The sequence below is a fragment of the Molothrus ater genome, chromosome Z (genome assembly GCF_012460135.2).
Source record: "Molothrus ater isolate BHLD 08-10-18 breed brown headed cowbird chromosome Z, BPBGC_Mater_1.1, whole genome shotgun sequence".
Taxonomy (NCBI): Eukaryota; Metazoa; Chordata; class Aves; order Passeriformes; family Icteridae; genus Molothrus; species Molothrus ater.
In genome coordinates this window covers 17,140,598-17,157,807 of record NC_050511.2, presented here as the reverse complement: position 1 = coordinate 17,157,807, position 17,210 = coordinate 17,140,598, and the positions used below count along the sequence as shown (strand labels likewise).

Genomic DNA, 17,210 nt, shown 5'->3' with positions numbered 1-17,210 from the left:
CACTGCTTTGGGTGTTGGTAGCAGTCAGTGGGTCAAATTCTCCTCTCAGTCTCACTGATGCAATCTTATTTGTCTGAGAGCCTTTTTCTCTGCTTCTGCTTTGCTTTTATGTTTGTGTGTCCCTTTGCGTGTATATATATTGTATGTTCATACCAAGAGTGAAAAAACAATTTATGAATAAGAATAGGAATATGGAAAGTTCTGACTGTGTAATGTTTGTAACAAAGGGAAAAAAAGATGTTTTTCATCATCAAAACTTCCATTAGAGATCCCTGTAGTTCAGACCTTCTTTATCTTTACCCTTCCTTCTCTAGTGAGAAAACTACTGTCTCTTAATGACATTAGGTAAATGCAGTTGTGTAAAAAAGTTTTAGTTTGTGCTTTCTCTTTGTGTTTGTAAGTAGTGCTTAATTACTAAGGATGGATGGATCAAAAATTTTAAAATTAAAATCAATGCAAAATATATCCACCACTGAATGTTCCCTGCTTTTTCTTAGCTAATGCCTACCTCCAAGTAAAAACCTCTTGAAGCAACACAAAATAAATCCAAGCCCTTTTTGAGGTGCTCATGGCATTGAAAATGCTCATCTGTTAATACAGAAGCAGGCAGGAACATTTTTCACAAGAGGTCTATTTGCTGCTCGACAAATACTTGTTGAAGCATTTAAAAATTTCACTGCATGTCTGAAACAGCACTACTGGCATCATAAAATTAAGAGTGCTGTATTATTATCAACAGTGCTGTATCATATTGATGCAGTCATGACATTTCTCTGAAGCATGGGTTTTCAGAACATTTTTTAAACACAGTGCTGCTTATTTTGGTGTGTTTTGCAAACATCTAACATGTATGGAACATTACACAGATAGTAAACAGATCCTACAGATAGTACATGGAGTATCTGTGCTGCAAGAGACAGAGCTTTCCACATAAATTGACAGCTGAAAGCAGCAGATTTTTTTGCCATTGCTTTATTAAATGCAAAATACATAAAGGGATAAAATCTAGAGGTTCCAAATACAAGACACTTTGAAAATTAATACCTGTGTCCCACAGTTGCTGCAACTTAATTTTCTGAAGCTTAACAATCCATTATACCTATAAAACCAAGAGGTTTGCTGCAGAGAATCAAAGATTTTTAGAAGTCTGTACTTGTTCCTAGCACACCACTAACTTTCAGGGTTTTTAAAGAAGTCCAGGTACAAAAGAGTGCAATATATACTCAACAAGGAGTGAGGACCCAAACAAGGATTAGATTCTTGATTTGAAATACAAGTCCATGTAGAGCTCAGTGTGAACAGGCACTACAGGGATGTTGGAATCCTCAGTCCCAAATACCCCCAATGACTCCATGGCTGACAGTATAAGCTATAAATGCTGTTGTAGCAGAACTACATCAAGCTGCCAAAATTCAGTGTGAGAACACCTCTTTTACCGGACTAGTGAAACTGTTTTTAAAAGCCCATTTCATTTACACAAACCATGTGGCCCAAACCCAACCTGTTAGGCCCCCCCTATGGTTTTCCTTATCCACTCAAGGTGTCGCTTTGTGAGTCGAGTGTAGACACCGGGGCCATGAGCATTGCCACATTCCTTCTTCCCAAATGAAGTGATGCCTCTCATAATATTATTACATCTTAAAGGTCCACCAGAGTCCCCCTAGAAAAAGGGAAAATACAGTCATTCAAATCAACAAAAGCTAAAAAATGTTTCCTTTAAATAAAATTTTCACTAGTTAGATGGAGAAAATAAAAATGTAGCCAGTGTTATTAAGGATCATTTTTTCCTCCTTGGAAATTAGGATTTCCGACAGCAAAACAAATGAAAAAAAAAAGGCGTCATATAATTCAATCTAATCTTTTAAGTGTGCATAATGGGGAATGAATCTAGCTAGGGAAGAATCAGTCTCTTTGAAATTGAAGAAAAAAACTGAAAACTTTCCTAGTGGAAAGTGTAAGCCTCCAGAAATTCAAACCCTTTTAAATGCAATATTTAAATCTTTTAAAATGTGGTAGTTCTTACACAGTTGTGTACTTGACTTGGGACCCAGTTAAAATGCTTTTTATCAGCAAAACCTATTTCAAAGTCTTCTGACATCAAATAAGTTGTTCCACTGAGATTAGCTACTTGCAAGTGGGCTCATAAGCTGCTTTGTGGACATTTTAGTATTAAACTCATTTTATTGAAGATGAGGATAGCTATCTGCCATGCCTGGACACAACTGCAATATTGAAAGGCTGTGAAGGTGAATTTACTTGAATTAAGTTTTGATTTTAAGGCTTGGAAGAACAAGCCTTGGTAAATTCACTGACATTTGATAAAATTCTTCATTGATTTTAAGAGAGACAGAGATTGTAAATGTGTAATGCTGATACTTTATATTTTATTTTATTTTTATTATAAAATTTATTCAGTCATAGTAGATATACTTACACGACATGAATCCTTATTCTTAGCTCCTGCACATATCATGTTCTCTGTTATGACAGGTTTGCCATTATAATGCTTTTTATCATTGCATATTTCCCTCCTGATGACAGTGACATTGACTTCCATCAGGGCAGTAGGGAACTTGACTGGATGATTTTTAGTAATACCCCATCCTGCTACTGTGCAAACTGTTCCTGGTTTGGGATCATTATCTGAAGGAGGCAGGGGGATTGTTTGCACAGCTTTATTAAGCTTTGCTCTTCTCTGAAGCTGTAGAAGATATGGAAAATAGGTATTATGGCACAGAGTCTAACAGAGGCCCTTGCATATTAACCACTGGATCTTTCCCATTATGCTAATTAATGCAATCCCTTTCTGAGATTCCTCAATTCTTTGTGACAGTAGTTATGTCATCAATGTAAGAGTGGGAAAATGAGTATTCTTTGTCTCATGAGAACCCACTTTGATGATCTATTAGCTCTAAAAAACATCTTATTTTACTTCTCTGGCTCTCAGACTATTTAGAAGACAAAATAACAGTAATTACTGATGCTGGCAAAATTGAAGATCAGAAAAGCCAGACATTTTAATTAGAACTCCTTTTCAGACAGAACGTTAGTGCTTTTAACCAAATGTTTTATCTGCATGTGTTTTTATTCCTTTATGGAAAAGCCAGAAACTGAAATGTCTTGATAGAGCTCCAGAATGTGTATACTAGCCGTGGCAACCATTACAGGAATTGTTGATTGCCTTAGTTACCAGTGCATCCCCAATTCCCCAGGCTGTTGGATTAGCAGACCAGACTATATCACTCCAGAAAAAAAGGCCCCAGAAACTCCTTGGCTCATCTCCCTAGATGAGAAGAAGGAAGAAAATAGTTCAGTGTAGTGTGTATATTCCATAAGTGATATATAAATCTGTACCTGAAGCAGCATAATGTCATTTTCCGTGGTACTGGGGTCGTAGCATGGATGAGGAATGTCTTTTGCAATCCGAAAAGCTTGCTGTTCTTTTTCTCTTTTTGTCGATGAATGGGCTCCAAGAATAACTTGGCTATTTTTCCTGAGGAGAGGACTACATAGTTATTTGGATTCACTGTGATGTAACCCTAAATTTTTTACTGGTAATAATGTGGTGCTATAGTGACCAGCTGCTACAGTCTCTTTTCCTGTGCCTGAAAAGCAACAGTAATTTAGAAATATCTAAAAGATGACCCTGTTCATACAGCTAAAAGAAAAATATGACTCAGTGAATCAAACTTCATACTATCTTATTTTCATCTTCCCAGGAGCACAGAAAGGTTTCAGGTACTTGACTCTGTATCCATCCCTATTGTTCCCTTTTGGGAACCGAATGAGTGGTGAATCTGGTGGGTGCACCAGATTTGCTGTGGGCACTTGTCTCACTAACAGTGTCCTCTGCAATTTGCTCTGAAAATTTAGGAAAATAGGCCACAGCAGTGTTAGTTCAGATATCCTGACTGTATTGAAATGTACCATTGCTTCACTCTAACATATTTCAACACCATTTTCTGAATCTGTGTGAGACAGAGCTCATTCCTCTTCTCTAGTTTTTTCTGCAACTTCCTGTCCTTCCAAGATCCTCCAGTGGTGGCAGGGTTGTGCGTGCTGCTGCTCTCTGACAGAGACCAGCAGTCTGGCACTCCTTGGCCAAGCAGGTCAAGCAGACATTACTACCTGACCACAGGTACAGCTGCTTTTGGGCAAACAATGCATCCTACAGCTGAGTGGGAGAATATTCATGTCTTATTGTGGAAAATGCAACCCTGGGAAAGTGGTCACTCCTTTCTTTCATCTATTGAGAGGTGTCTATTGACTGAGCCATCATTACGTTAATAATTAGTTGTATTTTCTCTTAAACAGAATCTCATTTGGAAACATTCTTTACTTTCTATTAATACACAGCTTTCGGGCCCAGAGCTCTCTTTATAGTAGGTCCCACAGATCTCCCTGTCTGGACAAGGACAGGAGAGATGGATACATTTTTCTGACATCTGCAGAGTCCAGTGGCTCACTGGTCCTGGTCAGGCTGTTGACAGAGCCTGTGTGAGGAGGTCTGGCTCAGTAGCAGCTTCAGTCCTCCTCACAAAAGCAAGTAGGGGTGGGATGTGATTCAAAACTCACTTCTTGCCTTGCTGAAGGACTCAGTAGAACTCACCATTTGCATCTTGGTTTGGACAGGAAAAGAAAGAAGGCTGGCAAGCCAACATACCAAGCAAGGCAGAGATCTCTCAGTGTCTCCTGTCATCTGTTTGGAGGATTTCTGCTCCTGCGTTAACCACATGCTGTCTTTTCTGCAGTGAACTGTGTATCTCTTATAGAATAAAATTACAAGATTTTTTTTTTCTCAGAGCAGCAGTTTTCTCACCTAGTGTACAGGTTGACTGAGAAAACAGGTATAAAACTTTTCCCCAAATTCACTGCTTCAGTATTGCTATTCTATGCTAATGTGCAGCTAGAAGTTTTTAGATATCTCCTCAGAAACAGATGTGATCAGTATACTTTGTTATATTTTTTTACTCACTGTAACAAATTTGCTGATAGAACCTATAAGGCACAGTAATCAGAACATGATCATGGTAAATGGATAAAATTACCAGATATACTAACTCTCCTGCTTGAACAGAGATATCAGACACCCACTAAGGACAATCTCTGAATCAGAGTAAGAACTTACACTCTACAGTGTGCAGCTGTTAACACCCAGTTTTCCTTAATTAAAGCTCCTCCACAAATAATTCCTCTTTGTCCCTTGATTTGGGCCATGAATGGTCTTGAGTGTGGCGCTACTTCATTTCCTCCAATGATATCCACACACAAACCTAAAAAAGTAAGCCACAAGACACACAGCTGAGCTGACAAATACTGTAAGACACTCCAAGTCTCTTAGAAAACATGGCTGTTGTAATTAGAAGGGATACAGACACACAAGTATGCATATATGTCACAATGATGGTCCTCAGGGTAGAATTTTAAAACCGCTTAGCAGAATTCCTTCATTACATTTCAATAATACTGAAGCAAGATCAGTGGGGTGAGCTTGGGCAAAAACCCCACACCAAAGTTTTGTTGCTTTTGCACAGATTTCTTTTCTTGAAGATTACTGATACAGTTAATTTCTTAGCTTTCATTGTGAGTAACAATCCCCCATATCTCCCATATCTTAAATATTGTGCAGGGAAACTAGCCTATGTAGTATAAGCCACATTATGTGGGTCTGTTTTCCAGAAAAAGAGAAAATCAAGCAGTTAAGGTATGTGTATGGCTCTGGAAAGAAAGATGAGATAATCATTATGTTTTCTATTCAGAACTCCTCCAAACAGCTCAGACTTTGCAGCTTTATTTAAGACCCATTCATAAATTATTTTGTTTGTGTGAAAGACCAAACACATGCAGACAGTGGAGAGGAACTAATTTTAAGAATTCAAATAATAATTGTGACCATTTCCTTTACATTAATACATATTAGCTTAAACTGTGTACTTACCTCCATGAACTGCCAGGAGAATGACAGTAGTGAAGGTGTACCAAGGGAGGAAAGCACCCATGATTTCTGTCTGATATTCCTTCTTGTTCACTCTTTAATATATGTCTAGCTACCAATCTATCAATATATATGCATAAATGAAGAGGATGTGGGTTTTGTTTTTCCTCTTAAGGGGGTAACCATGACAAGAAAACCCTCCCCAGCGAATGTACCTTACAGCAGAAGTGTTACTGAGGATTTGCGTCATCTGCTGTGGTGTGAAAACAGGCTCTACCCCACTTTGTGTTCTGTCTGCAGCATTTGCAGAGAACTGATATATGAGTATAGGGGTGAAACACAGTGGGACTCAGCTCACATAAATTTAGCCTGATTCATTTGTCCATATGAAGTTGTATACTTTCATTCCAGACACCTCAGGTGGCTTCCAGGTCAGACATGGATTCCAGTCCATTCTCCTTTAATGAAATATCTGTTCTGCTCAGGAGACCCTCAGGGCCAAGGAATCTGATGTTTTCTCATTTCAGGGTCCGATCCTACCTCATTAGGTTTGCACTGGCTGAGCTTTCACAAAGGACTGAGTGTGGTTTCATGGCCTATAGCTATTGTTTGCACAGCTTTATTAAGTTTAATGATGATGTTTAAAGTGTCTTAAAAATGTTTTAGATCTGGTGCAGAAGGCTGTCAGTCTTCTGAAGATGCTGTGCCAGATTTGCCAGCTCTGTGTCTATGTCTGGAAAGCCCACAGTATTACCTCAAATGTGACTAAATGCTGAGTTTTAGGCAACTGAATTGAGTCCTGAAAACGCAGGGTGGCTGGGCACTGCAACAGGCTCCCAAGGGCAGTGGTCACAGCACTGGCCAGACAGAGCTCAAGCCATGTTTGGACAATGCTCTTAAGCACATGGTTTGATTCTTGAGGTGTCCTGTGCAGAGCCAGGTGTTGGACTTCAATGGTCCTAGTGGGGCTTCTTTCAACTCAGGGTATTCTATGTTTCTTCTATGAATAAGTCTTATCTAGGGTCTTGTAAAGGCACAATTTCTCTCTTGCAAATATATCCCTAAATAATAAAAATAACTTCCATCAATATTAAATCATTTGGAGAATCAACTATTCTATAACCTATATATTCTATGACTAGTGAAATGTCACTGTCACACAGACTGGAAGGTTTCTTGAAGTCTTGAGCCCCACAACAGGCAACCTGCAGAAAGGAGACCACAGTAAAGAGCTTGCAGAAATCTTCTGTGTTCTTGCTGTATCACACCTTGAGCTCACTGGCCCAGCACCATGTGAGTTTCACTTGTAGAAGACCTTGGACAGACTTTGCTCAAATTTGCTGTTGCTCTCCCTTCTGGGACAGAGGATAACTTGGCAGGTGTAGATGTAATTTTAGAGACTGTGGAGCTCTTTGTCACTGATGTGTCTTTGTTGAGACACAGTCACCTATGTGACAAGGTGACAGCTCCATGCACTGCTAAAGCTCAGATTTACCAAGATTTAATTTTCTTAAATTTTTCTTCTCATTACTAGCACATTTCCCATAATTATCATCGCTTTGTAGCACTGGTGGTTTTTTTTACACTGTTCTCCTGGACACAATATCACCAGGTATCATCATAGGTACAATTCTTTCTTTTATCAGTCACAATTATTTGACAAAGTGTGATTTATGTGATGTTTTAATTAGCACTCTTACTATATTGAAGCTGTTTCCTGTCTGGACTATGCAGAGGCATGATCAGGATGAACACTTGTGAGCAAAAATCCTGTATGCTCAGACATGCTTAATCTTGTAATGCTACAATGATTCATCCTTGGATGGTCCTATGTGAGGTGCAATGGCCAGTAAAAAGAGGTTTGGCATGTATCATCCTATGTTTGCCTGATCTGTTTTCAAGGAAAATCTCTCTGAAAGACATGGAATAAAACATTAGCAAATGTTCCTAGATGTTTTCCAGGTAAATAGATACAGGTAAATCTATGCCTGCTATCTAAAACCTAATTTCTATGGCCTGTTTATACTATTTTTCGGTTTCTAGTTGCACTTCTATTTACTTCTAAATCATACTTACTTCTAAAGATGTTTCTGAAACTCCATGGGTACTAGCATATCCATGCTTCTTCAAAAATCCCTTCCAATTCTGAGAGATCCATTGACATTGACAATGAGAATTAGAAATATGGAGTCTAAACTATTGTTCAGTATCAATTGATGACTTTCTGTGCAAGTTCCTGAATGACCTCTCTGACAATCTGCAAAATCCCTGATGGCATGGGTATTAAAGATCAGATTGATATGCATATAACCAGTACCAATTTTGTACCCAAATGCTTTGTCAGAGAGTTATCTTCCTCTTGTAATTTACGTCACTGAGGCTGAAAACTTGACATAAAATTTTAGGGTGTGCAATTAGTTGTCTGGGCTCCTTTGGTTATGGCAATAACTTAATTTATGGTGAAGTTTAGATTCTATTGGCCTTTTACATTTAAAGGGAAGCACCAAAACAAAGCTTCCTTCTCAAGTTAAATTCTTTTATTAGATCCTCTGTTGCTTACTTAATTGGTCTTCAAGAGGAGAGAGGTATTGTAGGCAAAACACTCTGTCCTTTCTCCCTACAGTGCTCACAAAGCAGAGCCACTCGCTTGGCAGAAGCCACTGCCTGAGTAAAAGAACAAAATGTGCATGCAGTTCTGTGACCAGCCTCTGCCTTTGGGGCGGGTTCCTAGGGGCTGCAGGCCCATGGCTCAGTGGATCACTTTCAGATCTGTGCATTACTGTGCTGAGGTCTTCTATCCCTTATCTTACACTCTTTCATTTTGACCTTTTTCCTTCCACAGTGACTCTCTTCCTTTTTCCTTCATGCTGCTTTCTGTGGTGCTTGAGGTGAGCACCAGATTTGATTTTAGGACACTTGTTCAGGAGATCAATTTAAACTGTGCTTCTAAACCTTCCAGGTTTGCTGGCACTGAGTTCAGGCAGTCTCAGCTCAGCTGAAGGGCTGTTTTCTTGAGCTGGGAAGGGAGGGCAGAACAGAGGTGCAGAGCTGGCAGCTGCCAGGAGCACAGCAAGGCAGAGCTGCCACACTTTCCCTGTCTTCTCCTTGGGCTATCACATCCCCAGTCCCACCCCAGTGCGTCTGGACACATCCCTTAGTGGCTGGGAGACAAACTCCCAGGGACTTGCTGGAGAAAGGCAGAATGTATGCCAGGCCATACCTATTTTATTTCCTTCTCTGGTACTAGTGCCTCATGGTTGTCTTTTTTGCCTCAGCTATTCACTCAGTGTCCCTGTTTCCATTTATTTGCTCTGTGATACCAGTGGAAAATGCAGTAGCACAGAAATACAAGTAGATGTAGTAAACTCAGGGAGTCCTCAAGGCCTTGCAGCAGATCAGCATTCCTTCTATGATGTTGCTAGTACTTGGCAGAAAGAATCCAGCATTAGATATTATGGTCTGGGAACACAAGCCTTCTATTGTTTGGCCAGAGCATGAATCTGTTTTGTATTTTCCTCTTATGCTGCTTTCTAATCCAGCTATTTATTGGGAGGGCAAAGCCATAAAGGACAAACATAATTATGCCTTTAGGACTCTCTTTGCAGAGATTACCTGTGGATAGTCTCCAGTGGGTGAATAATTCTGGGATTAGATGGAGAATGGAGAATGACTTTGGGGAACTGGAGCTGGCTGTTTTAAGAGCTGATGAATTCTAATAGTAATTTGTTTTCTTTTAAAAGAGCTTTGGAAGAGTCTTCTGAAACATGAATTGTGCTGCACCATGTGCATGTTTTCAAACTGGGTTCTAACTAATAAGATTCTGTGATGCAGAAATAAACATTTTTGTGCTACAATTTCATTCAACAATGAGATTGAGACTGAGAGCTGCCATTCTGTAATTCTTGAATAAAAATGAGAGCTAGTTATATTGGGCAGGTTGTATTTCAGATTATTTCTAAACATAATGAATATGGTAGCAAGTGTTGTAACTTCTTCACACAAGAGCAGACAGGGCTTTTTGTAGTGGTTTACCAGCAAGTGGTTACCATGCAAGACATGCATGCAGACACAGAGGTCTACAATACAGAAATGTCTTTCTCACCAATTTATCTTTTTTTGTGACCACATATTAGATTTTGTTTTGTGTTTGGCCGTTTCAGAGTCTAGGGTTTTCTGTATCTGAAAGCTGTTCCCCACAAAATTATTTTTAATAAAATACAAATTGCTTTGTCTTACATGTGTGTGGCTGGTCTTGGCCTGTCTTTTATATCCTATATTCCATTACTCATAAAATAACAGATGTTTGACAATTCTCAGTGGCTTTTGTTAATTTACATATGAATATTTTCAGTCTTTCAACTGAAGGTGTTACCTGGGCAGTGGAATTCTGTGGAGCAATTGTTGGCTGCTGATGTATCTTGGTCCACAGGAATGACTTGTGTACTTTATGTGCCCCAAGTTTTCTCAATTTGGGTCCACAGTTTAGGAGCAACTTTTGAACTCCACACACCCAACATTCCTTCACACTGGCATTCTCCCATTTTTTTTCCACCAGCTTAAAAATGGCTGGTTTAATTCTCACTTTTTTTTCTTTCTTTTTCTTTTTCTTTTTTTTTTTTCCATTTGAAGCCAACAAGTGCCTTGAACACCCTGAGACATCGAGGTGTTATTCAGGGATTAGGCTTTATTTGCTTTTATTAGGAGTTTCAAGAATCAGGCAAGTTTTAAAGAAACTGGAAGAGAGAATCTTGATAAATCAATCTGCAGTAAAATAACACAATATTAACAATGTAAGGGGAAATTTCAAGTGAGGGAGCTATTCGTAAAAACTTTCAAACCCTGTAGGGGTTTTTCCTGCAGGGGACATTTGAATACAAATGAGTGCATTGCAATTTACAGTGTTCCTGACAGCAAATAGCAGCAGCTATGACACCTGGAAGCTATTCTGCTCTCCTGCTCTCTTCAATTGCTGTTACCCTACTAACAAGATGCAAGTACTCACCTAAGAGTAAAAATATTCAAATCCCCAGTTCCTCTGAATAACACATAAAATAATTGCACTTCTGTTGCTCTTCAGGTGGCTGCATGAACATTATTGGAGAACATGAAGTGCATCCTCATTCCTGGCCTTATATGGCTGCTATCCAGGACAAGACTTTAGGTGTTTTTTGTGGAGGAACTCTTGTGGAAAAACAATAGGTTTTGACAACAGCACCTTGTGAGTAAGTATCTTAAAATGGGGCAATTTTAGTTTGTCATTGAAGTGAGGCATGGTATGCAGACCTCTAAGTGAAGAAAGGTGAATATGGATTTTTTAATAGGTTGTTAAAAGCTGCAGTTCTCTCCCTGGAATGTTCCTAGAACTTGTCATTGTTTTTAGTTGCCATAAACTACTGATCTGCATTACAGCGTTATCTTTATTAGTGAGATCGTGCCAAAGTTACAGCATAAAAAATGTGCTGTTAAAAGATCAAATTAATTCTTTATGCATGTGAAAAGGCAATGTCTTAGAGAAGAGAATATGTCCCAAGGATTTTAAACAAATCTTATATGTATGCCTGGAATTAAGCCTGAAAATACCCTGAGAAATGAATTTGAATTAGATGTGGACACTATTCCTCTCCTTTTGAGTGGCCTAGGCTCACAAACCCAGAATGTCACTCATGACTGTGACAAGGAACCTTGTCCTCTTGACAAGCTAAATGTGAGCAGAAGCACCTCTTCCCCAGGTGCGATGTTCTGCTGCTGAGCAGCTGACTCAAGGTAAGGGGGACATCTACTGTTCACATTAGGAAGTAAAATGTCCTATTTTTCTTCAACTTCTTCCTGAATTGCATTTTAGTTCTGCAATTTTCCCTTCCTTTTTGACTATCTAAAAGGAAAACAGTTACAATAAACCAGAGCAAACCTCCTTAAACACAGAGTGGGCAGGTTGGCCAGCCTTCTTCTGTGAGTTTGTCTGAAATAGAGGACACAGTTTCTACAGAGTGAATTTGACTTTCACTATTTTTCAGCTGAATCAGGTTTGATTGTAAGGGTAGAAATATTCATTCCCAGCATTCTCTGTTTAGCAACTTTACAAAACATAACCAAGTCTTCCTTTTTGGAATTTAGGGACTTTTTAATGGGATCTGGAGTCTCTTACTCTTCAGTCAATATGTCAGATATAGCCAGTCAGGTACATTTATAAAAATTCAGATTTGTTAGCTGTTCAGTGGAAAGGGCATTGTCTGTCTCTGATCCTGTGGAGAATGTGCTCTGGTAACTGATTTTCTTACAGCACACTGTTTTGGTTTGACTTTGTCTTTGGGGCAAGCTGAACCAGCCTGGTTTCCTTCTCTTCACCTGTAAGGCAATGCTCACACAAAACTCACCAACACCTGTTCTATGCCTGGTGCAATTGCAGTGCATGTAAAACTTCCTAATTAATTGATCTCACGTGTTAATGATGTCTGAAATAATTTTTTTCTTGGGCAAAGTAGCATGAATTCAGCAACATGAATCTTAGTGTGGCCCATGAACCACCTATTAGAGTCACAGAGATCAAGTTTTGAGAGACATATCATTCTCTCTGAGGACATGTGCTTTGTACATAAAAAGAGAAATTTTTCCACTACAACACTGCCTTTGCAGATATTTTCACAAACAAACTTTCATGTATAAATGAAGGAATTTTGTCTTTCAGTGGCACATGCATCTTGAATGAAGAAAATTGTTCTTCCATAGTTTGTATTGATAAAGTCTTTGTTCCGGCTTGAATGAATTTTCCTACTTATAGTGAGATTATGTTCTGAAAATGAAGCGCAGGAAACCAGCAGTATGTGTTCTGCAATGTGAAATATTTGGGTTGGATTAAGTTTAGCAGGGCAAAATGAAGAAAGACAAATGTTAATAAATACATTTCTGATTATACTGCTCAGGATAAGCATTGAGTGTTGATGTGTGTTCTGATGTGCTACTGATGCCAGCAAAGTTTCAGTCCTTTGCAGGATTAGGTCATAAATCCAAAGGAGACCTTCCAGAGATTATTGAAAGGCATCAGTAGCAGCTGTCCTTGTGCAAGCAGCTCCCCTTATAAAGATGGGAGGCTCTTTCACAAAATAAATTCCAAACCCTGAAAATCTCTGGAGGTCAGTTATCACACAATTATTTCACTAAACTATATTTGCAGTGAAGAAACATTATTTAATAGAGGCAAAAAGAAGCTCATGTCAAAACATTGAAATGAATGATTTTGCTGCTCTGTTTCAATCAGGTTGTTGTAAAATGAAATGGTGCTGTGTAAAACGTCTTTTGATTATCCTCAGAGATGTTGCTCAGTTCCTGTAGTGATTTTCTCTTCCTGTATTTTCTATAGGTTCTAGAATAAATGAATTGGAAGACAGCTGTTCTTGGAGCTCATCGAACATCCATTCCCGAAGAAGAACAGCAGATATTTGGGATTATGGAAACCTTTCCTCATTGTCAGTTTGACCACCCTCCCTTTGATAATGACATAATGCTCCTCAAGGTATTGTTTTAATTACTGCTGTAATTTTATGAAAATAATTTTGCTGATGATCATTTTGGCTACTCTTTGGTATTGTTTAGATAACAGTATCAGAGAATAGTCTATTTTTGATTGTATTAATCTGGATGAAGTTAGAGGATCACTGGCTCCATGAGCAGAGATGATATTTCAAGCCCATTCTGTGCTCTAAAAAACCCTCTTTTTAATCCATTCACTGCAGCAACCCCTCCAAACCACAAAGCACATTCTCCAGTAATTTTTCAAAGGCAATGCTGAAGGGATGTATGCAATGGAGTCCGGCTCACATCTCTATCCCAGAGTTAGACCTTGCACTGGACTAAGTAAAAACAGAGATGAAATTTACTGTTAATTTTCTGGTGCAAGCAGGTAAAGTGAAAGTGTGGATAATATAGGACATACAGACTCAGCTCTAGGAGCACAGAGTGGTCACAAAGGGGAGTAGACTCTGGACACTGCAGAACGAAGCATGGAACATGTCCTTGCCAACATTATCATCTGATGCCGAAGTGGGGCAGAGCTGTAAGAATTTGAATTTACAGGGGGGTTGGGACTAGATGCTCTTTAAGGTCCCTTCCAGACCTTAAAGAACTGTAACATTCTATTATTCTGTGACCAGAACCTGGTTTTTAGTATTTAGCTGGCATCACTGGTTTGACATAGCAATGACATGGGGAGGAAGGTAACCGTGTCCTTCTCTGTGCTAGCAGGAACCTACAGGCTCCTGTAGGTGGCTCAGCCACCTCATCTGTGGCTCAGGCACCTCATCATGGTTCATCTCTGAGGAGCTCCTTCCCCCAGGTGTTAGTGAGCATTCTACTTCTGCTTCCTTGTCAGCGTAGACCACGCTCATCTCACTGGCTTCTCCTGTGGCCACTTGTCAGGAGCACCAGGGTATCTGTGAACGCAACACCAAAATGGATCATGAGGAATTAATATTTCTAGAGCTGAAAATCACAACTCTGTTCCAGAATGATATGGACATCTCAAAATCCTTTGAATTTGATACAGAAGCAAGGATAGTACTAGTGCCAAAGCTTACCTCCCATCTCTCCACTTCTGCAGTAATGGAGTATTCAATGGCTTGGAATAAGCTTTCCATCATTGGAACTTTCCAGCAGCACTGGCAACAATAACTGCAAAGATTTTTTTTAAAAAAATAAATATTTGATTTGTTGGAATGCATTTTTTGAAAGGTATAAAGCCAGAATTGTTTTGCTGAGAACCATACAGCACCCTGTTAAATGAATCATGGTGCAGTGATCATAAGACTGAAAATGTCTCTTCAGTACCTGTGAGCCCTTACCAAGCACACTGAGGATATATGTCAGGGTTTGGCTGTGTTTTCATTTACTGACCTCTGCTGAAGGATGGATCTGTCAGGCAAAGACCAACAAAACACAGACAGTCTGAATCATTTAACCCCTTTAGAATGCCTCAGAGCAAAAATTGGCAGTCTGAATAAACTGAGACCTGATTTTTCCTCAATTATGTTGCTGCTTTTGTGATTAATTGCTTATAGTTTTGTTTTCATCTTTGCTCATGGGCACATTGCACTGTGGTTTGAGACTTTTGTGTCAGTCAAGCACCAGAATCTGATTTCAACACTGAAGTTTAGTGTCAAGTTAGGTTTGTGAACACGACATAGATCCAGCAACCTAACTCCCATGTAGATTTTACATTTCCCACTGTATCCAATGGAAATCTGGGCTTGGACTCAGTACTGCTGCTATAGATGGGAAATTGCTGTACTGCTACTATGGAAAGTCTTGTGAATTTTTAAAGGGACAATTAAGCTCGGGATCAGTTCCTAAGTAGTGAAAAGTGATTTTAAAGGGAGGTGTTGGTAAAATGAGATTAAATGATAATAGAAACTATGTGATGCTTCCCTTCCTTTCTACATAAGAAATCTAGTTTTTCTAGAAATCTTGTTTTTCCTTCTTTTTTCTTTTTCCTTTTTAGCTGAATGATACTGCCAAGCTGAATAAATGTGTGCAACTTTTGCCTCTGCCTGACTTTTTTGAAGATGTTGAACCTAGCACACTCTGCCAGGTGGCTGGCTGGGGAGACAAATCACCAGGAAAGCCACTGAAATATCTCTGGAAGAAACTCTTAAAATTGCCAATAGAAAAAGCTCTGACAAACATTATGCTGGTGACCCAAAAATAACCAACAACATGTAGTGTGCGCTACAGGGAAAAGTAAATTATATCTGAGTGATATAATTCTTACTTGTGGGGTAAGAAACAAATTACAAAGAGGGGAACATATGTTTAACAATGGTTCCCTTCTCACTGGGGACAAAGCAGTGTTAGACATCTTAGGAGGATGATCATGTTTTAAGTGATTTTAGCAGCATTTGTGAGAGACTTTATTGCTGTGAAAAAGACTTGTTAAAATTTTGTTTAGTTTAGGTCAGCGTACCAATCAAGATCAAGAGTATGGCAATTTGAGCTGGGATTATCTATTAACTTCAGGTATATTTCATTAGCTACAGTGCTCTCCTTAGACACCACCTGTAGTTATGGGAGAAAAAGCAGAGCTATCAGGGTCTCAATCATCTGATTCTTTCCAGAAGTCAACCTCTGAGTAATACAGTATTAACTGTATACTCAAAAGAGCTGTTTGTATCTTGCTTTTGATGCTCTCTGTGCTGAATCCAGAAGAGACAACTGATAAAGAGGTGAGGTGAGAATCAATTTATGCTAACAATAAAAAATGTATTTTGAAATAGAATTATGATAGCACCCTGCTGCTCCACAGCATTTGCATTGAAGGCTCCCTCAGGTCTGAAAAGCAACTTCTCTTTACTCCTCAACCAATTCCCACGAATGATGTAAGCCAACTGCTCCATTTCATAGGCTGGAAAAGGTTGGAGACAACATTTCCAAACATGCTTGTGCACTGCAGGTGGCACTGCATGCTTCTCTGGTGAGAAATGGACACACTGACAGCTGCTTCTGATTTGTCTTCCAGGGAGATTCAGGTGGGCCATTAATCTGTGCTGGTCAGTACTGGGGGATTGTTTCTGTTGGAGAAGCATGTGAAAAACACAAGCATACCTGGAGTTTATATGTGGCTGACTGAAGAATATATTGACTGGATAAAAAGAACGACTTCCAGTTACACAGATTCATGAAACAAGAGCATTTTAATAAATATTGTGCTGTGCATTAGAGCTGGATGCTGCTGCTTTAGTGCACCACCTTTGAAATGTACCACCCAGCTTTACAGCTTTGCTGACACCACCACAGCTTTTTGTGAACAGTTCAAAGTATCCATATCTGTACAGATAACACTTTTACTAAGCTTTAGCAGGAAAATGCCACATAGAAAACATAATTTGTATTGGATTTTACTCTACTTCTTACTAGGATGGGAATGTATTCATTGCACCTGGGATAAAGCAACTTTTGTTAATGTGCACTTACACAAAAATTCAGTTTCAGAATGATAGTTAATGAGAGGTCTGTGGAATGAGAAAAAATAGAACAAAAGCTTAAAAATGTTCAAATATTTATCTGTGATGTTACTAAAACACAAATACTTCATTTTACCATAATTCAATATTTATCTAAATTCAATTTCAAAGAGTTAAAATATTAAACAGAGAGAAACAGTTTTCCAATTAGTCTTCATTATAAAGATACAAATATAGAGATAAAAATAATGTCTGTGTTTTCTCCCTAGATTTTTTTCTTTCCTTTAAATTTTTTTTTTAAATTTTGTGCATGTGGCTTTTTTTTT

The 17,210-nt window shown here is 38.9% G+C and overlaps 1 protein-coding gene and 1 pseudogene across 1 annotated transcript; one reads left to right on the top strand and one right to left on the bottom strand.

Moving 5' to 3' along the window:
* Positions 1–1,446: 1,446 nt before the first annotated feature.
* Positions 1,447–6,023, bottom strand: LOC118699441 (granzyme A-like). The gene is made up of 5 exons (XM_036403465.2): positions 5,939–6,023; positions 5,129–5,273; positions 3,355–3,493; positions 2,435–2,701; positions 1,447–1,660 (listed from the first exon to the last, which is right to left on the bottom strand). Exons 1-5 carry the CDS (start codon positions 5,997–5,999, stop codon positions 1,505–1,507), a joined length of 768 nt encoding a protein of 255 aa, XP_036259358.1. The 5' UTR covers positions 6,000–6,023; the 3' UTR covers positions 1,447–1,504.
* Positions 6,024–11,020: 4,997 nt separating this feature from the next.
* LOC129047019 (granzyme B(G,H)-like) lies at positions 11,021–16,602 on the top strand (annotated as a pseudogene).
* Positions 16,603–17,210: the final 608 nt, after the last annotated feature.